The following is a 6000-nucleotide window of genomic DNA, read 5'->3' as shown; positions in this document are numbered from 1 at the left end:
CTTCCAACCCAAGCCAGTCTGTGGATCCTTCTCCATCTGCCCCTGGCCATGCTTCTTTCTAGGCTCAGAGAGGGATGTGAATGCCCAGGGACAAATCCCCATCTGTCCCTCATCAGAGGGGGCACCAGGGCCATGCAGCTTCTGGGAGGACCCTGCTCTGTGTCCCGGACGTGTCCCCTCTGTGGCTGTGTCCACCAGCCCCGCACCACCCAGCCCCATGTGCCACCCTGCTCAGGGCTCCCAGGATCCCCTCAATCCCTGGTTCCACCACCTCCCTAAGCCACGTCCACCCTCCCAGCAGACCCACAGCCCCTGATCCCACACCCCTGTGTTACAGAGAGACCCGTGGAAGATGTCGAACCCGAGAAACGGCGACACCAAGCCCCCATGTTTGCCCCGCAATGGACTGGTGAAGATCCCCACGCAAGCCAACGGCCTCGGCTCCGCCAGCATCACCAAAGGCACCCCCGCCGTGAAAAACCGCCTGTGCCAGCCTTCCTCCGTGCCTGCCATCCTCAGCCCAGCCTTAGCCCACCGCAGCGACCTGCCCATCCCCAGCCTGGCCTCCCCGCTCTCCTTGGCCACCCTGGCCAGCGTCTCCTCCCCTCCCGGCGCTTCCTTGGTGGGACTGAACGCCAGCGAAGGCTCGGAGCAGCCCTCCCCGGAGCGGCTGCCGGGCTCGCCCTCGGAAAGGCAGCTGGCCGTGGACGAGAAGATCCTCAACCGCTTGTTCTGGTACTTTTCGGCGTGCGAGAAGTGCGTGCTGGCGCAGGTGTGCAAGGCATGGCGGAGGGTGCTCTACCAGCCCAAGTTCTGGGTGGGCTTGACGCCCGTCCTGCACACCAAAGAGCTCTACAACGTCCTGCCCGGGGGAGAGAAGGAGTTCGTCAGCCTGCAGGGCTTCGCCGTCCGCGGCTTCGACGGCTTCTGCCTCGTGGGCGTCTCTGACCTGGACATTTGTGAGTTCATTGACAACTACCCCCTCTCCAAGAAGGGGGTCAAGTCCATGAGCCTTAAGAGGTCGACCATCACAGATGCGGGGTTGGAGGTAGGTGACCCTGCTGAAGTGACCGGGGTGGCTGAGATGTGCTGGTGGCCTTGGGGATGCGCACGTGGGCAGAGTGGTCCTGTCACAGTGAAGGAGCAGACAGGTGGCATGGCCACCCCACAGGTGCTGGCAGCACAGGGAGGCCCTGCCTGTGGTCTGGGCGGTGGGATGGGTGCAGCCCGTGCAGGGTCAGGAGGCTGTCAGGGCTTCACCCCCGCTGCCTGTGGGTGCTGCAGGAAGGCAGGGCCAGGTGAGGTGGCTGTGCTGCTGGGCGGTGATGTGGCAGTGGGTGACGAGCTCTGGGAACAGGACATTCCTGCTTGTCTGGCTGTTCCCCAGCAAGGGGGTCCCCCAAGCAAGGGGCTGAGTGTCACATAGAGATGGGGCCATTCAGGGGGCTAAGCAAGGTCCCCACCGAGATCCTTGCCCCGTGCCAAGGCCAAACACAGCACCAGCTGCTCCGTGGGCACATCTCACCTGTGCCATCAATCCTGACCCTGCCAGCAGCACCTGGGACAGTGCCGGGGCTGCAGCCAGGGGTCCCTGCCTGTCCTCCCCTCCCATTCCCCACTGATGCTGGCATGTCCTAAGGCAGGCGTTGAACCCATGCCAGGGAGGTCCCAGGGGAGAAGACCGGACCCAGGCAAGACTGGGAGCAGTGGGAGGAGGCACCCAGAGGGAGCCGGGGCGGGGGCACAGGGACACACAAGGGTGGGTGGCAGTGCCCAGCACGGCCTGACCCCCTGCCCTCGGCAGGTGATGCTGGAGCAGATGCAGGGCGTGGTGCGGCTGGAGCTGTCGGGCTGCAACGACTTCACGGAGGCCGGGCTGTGGTCCAGCCTCAACGCCCGCATCACGGCGCTGAGCGTCAGCGACTGCATCAACGTGGCCGACGACGCCATCGCCGCCATCTCGCAGCTCCTGCCCAACCTCACCGAGCTCAACCTGCAAGCCTACCACGTGACGGACACGGCGCTCGCCTACTTCACCGCCAAGCAGGGCTACACCACCCACACCCTGCGCCTCAACTCCTGCTGGGAGATCACCAACCACGGCGTGGTCAACATGGTCCACAGCCTGCCCAACCTGAGCGTGCTCAGCCTCTCGGGCTGCTCCAAGGTGACGGATGACGGCGTGGAGCTGGTGGCCGAGAACCTGCGGAAGCTGCGCAGCCTCGACCTGTCCTGGTGCCCCCGCATCACCGACATGGCCCTGGAGTACATCGCCTGCGACCTGCACAAGCTGGAGGAGCTGGTGCTCGACAGGTAAAGGGCTGTGCCCAGCCGTGCTGTGCCGTGCCGAGCCATGCCATGCCATGTTGAGCCGTGCCGGGCCATGCCATGCCATGCTAAGCTATGCCAAGCCATGCCAAGTCATGCCATACCGTGCTGAGCCATGCCATGCCATGCACACCATGCCATGCCATGTCGAGCTGTGCTGTGCCATGTCACCCCATGACAAACCATGCCGTGCCAAGCCGTGCCATGCTGAGCCGCGCTGGAAGCAGAGGGTGCAGCATGGGGGCCATGGTTTGGGGACACCCACGGGTGACCAGCTGGCCCTGACACCCCGTGTCCCGGCAGGTGCGTGCGGATCACCGACACCGGCCTCAGCTACCTGTCCACCATGTCATCCCTGCGGAGCCTCTACCTGCGCTGGTGCTGCCAGGTAGGTGTGGAACACGGCTGCGCCCGTCCTGGCTCGGCACGGCAGAGAGGGCATGGTGGCACCTCCCTGGGGATGGGCCATGAGCTCAGGCCGGGCTCCCGGGGCTGGCTGAAGACCCCAAGACATGGTGCCAGCAAGCAGAGAGCTCCTGTGAGCTCGGCAGGACTCAGCCCTGGCACCCTGACCCTGCATCCCCAGAGCCAGTACCTGCTGCAGGCTCCCTGCCCTGGCTCCCTGCTCCCTGTTGCACAGCCCAGACCCAGTACCCCGGCCCTGCACCCCAAACCCTGCCCCAGCATCCCGCTGCAACATCCCACATCCTGCTCAGGCTCCCCTCCCTGCAGCCTGTCCCATCACAGTGCCCTGCCCTGGCACCCAGAGCCAGCACACTACCCCAGCATCCTGCACCCTGCTTCGGGTTCCCAGGCCTGGCACCAGTTCCCTACCCCAGCTGGACAATGCCAAGCCCTGGTGCTGCGGTTGTCCCCACTGTCCCCCCCTCATCCCCATCCCATCTTCTTTTCCAGGTGCAGGATTTTGGCCTGAAGCACCTCCTGGGCATGGGCAGCCTGCGCCTCCTCTCGCTGGCTGGTGAGACCCTGACCCTCTACCAGGGACCAGAGACCCCATGGGGCTGGGGAGGCACTGGGCATGGGGACAGAGAGAGCCCTGGGGACAGCCTGGGGACAGCCAGCATCCCCCCAGGCCAGCAGGCACCTGCACCCAGCCCAGCCTGTTGGGAAAGGTCAAAGATCCACGCTGGGCTCTTGGGGCGCCGTGTTTTTTGGGGTGGTGGTGTTTTGGCAGCTACGTTTTTGCCATTCAAGTGTTCTGGGGTGTTGGTTTCTGAGGAGCTGTTCTGGGGCACACTCTTTTTTGGGGTTTTTTTTGTTGTTTATTTTTAATACAGGTCCTTTAAGATGCTGGGATTTTAGGCTGACCTTGGGTTGCAGGTGTTTTGGAGCACTATTCTTTAGCATGCTGGTTTTCTGAGTTCTGGTGGGGGGGTTTTGGGCGCTAATTTTGATGGTCTTGGTATTTTGGTGTGCTGGTGCTATAAGGTACTGTTTTTTGTGTGCATTTTTGAGTGCTGGATTTTTCTGGATGCTGATATTTTGAATGATTTTTTCATAGTATTGGGGTTTTGGGGGTACCTTTATTTTAGCACACTGGTTTTTTGGGTTCTTTTGGATGTGGTGAGTTTTGAGGTGCTGGGATTTTGAGGTCCTGATCCTTTGGTTCTGTTTGGGAGGATTTTGGTGTTCTGGGATGCCAATGCCTTTGAGACGCTATTTTTGGGGATGCTATTTTTGGGGGGACACTGGTGATCTGGGCTGACAGTGCACCCTGTCCCCTTGCAGGCTGTCCCTTGCTGACCACCACGGGGCTGTCGGGGCTGGTGCAGCTGCAGGAGCTGGAGGAGCTGGAACTCACCAACTGCCCCGGGGCCACGCCGGAGCTCTTCAAGTACTTCTCCCAGCACCTCCCGTGCTGCATGGTGATCGAGTAGCGCCGGAGCCGGCCCACCCCGCGCCCACCCCGGCCGCCATCGCCCACCCCATCTCCCTCCGGCTGCGGGGGGATTCGAGAGACGCCCCCGATTCCAACCGAGCCCGGACATCCCCCGCATCGACGCCCCCAAGGGACGCGGGGCTCCGGGGGGAGATGGGGGCAGGCGTCGCCCCCGGCCGGAGCCCCCCCGGCACCATGTAAATTCCCCCCACGCCGCCGCCACCGCCCGTGCTCCCGCCGGTGTCCTGCCAATCCCTTCCGGACAGACGAACGGACATCATGGAAGCCCAAAGTGGGAAGGCGACGCTGTGTGACCCCCCCCGGCCGCATCCTGCTCCCCCCGCCCCGGTGCCAGCGGGCACACGGCCCCGCCACCAAGGATGCTCCTGGCGACCAAAGGATGCTCCCAGGGATGGGCCAGAGGAGGATGCTGATTTTGGGGTGGCGGCGGAGGCTGGATGGGTCCCCTCACGCCCCCGGAGCGGGTCACCGAGCTCACCCCCCCCCGTCCCCGCGCTGCGTGTCCCCTCCAGCCCCCAGCCCCGCCTTTGGGGCCCTTTCTCCCGGTGAATAGGATGTCCCTCTCCGCCCGCCCGCCGCCCTCGCATGCTCGCTTGCTTCAGTCTCGTGCTACGGCAGGTTTCGGGGTACCCGGGGGGACGGTGACAAGTGACAGCCCCACTGAGCCCCTCCACGCGGCTTCGCCCCGGAAGCCGGGCTCCCCTGGCGAGCATCCCCCGCCGCCCGGGGGACCTCTCCGCACCCCGTGGGGCTGGGGGAGTGATGCCACCGCCGGGGAGCGACCCATCCGTCTGGGATGGGACATGCCGGGGGACCGGGGCCGGGTCTGAGCCACCGCGGCGACACCGGCAGCACAGAGAGACCACGGGAGGTGGCACCTCGGACACACCGCCACCGCCACCGCTCTTCCAGCTGAAAAGCCATCGCCCCCACGCCAGCGGCGAGCGGGGCACCGGGGGGACCCCCGGGCTGAGCCGAGATGGGACCGAGCCGGCGCGGGGCTGGGGGCCCGCGGGGACCGGCGCGGGAGGGGCTCGGTGCCCCCCGGGGCAGTGCCCGCCCCATGCCACAGTAGCCGTGGGAGGAGAGTGGGCATGGACACGGACAGGACACGGGCACGGACACGGGATGGGCACGGACACGGACACGCTTTCGGTTTGTTTTGCCTTTGTACCGGCCGGGAAGGAACTGCTGCACCAACCGCCGCCTCCGCTCCCTGCTTTGTCCGAAACGCCCCGTTCTCACCCCAAAATGGCACCGAGTGGCCCTGGAAGGGCTTTTGGGAGTCCCTGGGGCTGAGGGATAGGGTGGCGCTGCCGGGGCCCGGAGCACCCTGGCACGGGGGTGGAGGGCTGCCCGCACCCCCAAAGCCAGCAGTGCCCCTGGGCACAGGGCCAGGCAGGACAGCAGCACACAGAGGGTCCCCCACACCCCCGCAGGTGACAGCAGCAGTTTTGGGGTGCCACAGCCCTGCACAAGTCCCTGTGCCCAGGTTGCAGAGACAGCCCCAGCACGGCCCCCATACCCTCGGCACCCGCCGTGGCAGTGACCCCTGCACCCCTGTGCACCCCTATATCCCTGCAGTCCCCCTGTACACCACCAGCGCACCCCATATCCCCCCGGCACCCCCATTTCCCACGGCAGCCTGACCCACAAGGCTCCCACCGACCCCTTTATCCCCCTGTTCCCCCACCCCCCATGCACCCACATCCCTCTGGCACCCCCAATGGCTTGACCCCACATCTCCCAGC

At 65.2% G+C, this 6000-nt stretch overlaps 1 protein-coding gene across 1 annotated transcript; it reads left to right on the top strand.

Moving 5' to 3' along the window:
• Positions 1 to 352: 352 nt before the first annotated feature.
• Positions 353 to 4226, top strand: FBXL16 (F-box and leucine rich repeat protein 16; the record flags this gene model as incomplete). Its single annotated transcript, XM_084216187.1, has 5 exons — positions 353 to 1048; positions 1805 to 2313; positions 2632 to 2716; positions 3244 to 3307; positions 4078 to 4226. 5 exons carry the CDS (start codon positions 353 to 355, stop codon positions 4224 to 4226), a joined length of 1503 nt encoding a protein of 500 aa, XP_084072313.1.
• Between the last annotated feature and the right edge of the window lie 1774 nt (positions 4227 to 6000).

This window comes from Fringilla coelebs (genome assembly GCF_963513975.1).
Source record: "Fringilla coelebs genome assembly, chromosome: 16".
Lineage (NCBI taxonomy): Eukaryota > Metazoa > Chordata > Aves > Passeriformes > Fringillidae > Fringilla > Fringilla coelebs.
The sequence above is the reverse complement of the archived record's forward strand: the minus strand, read 5'-3'. Positions and strand labels throughout refer to the sequence as shown.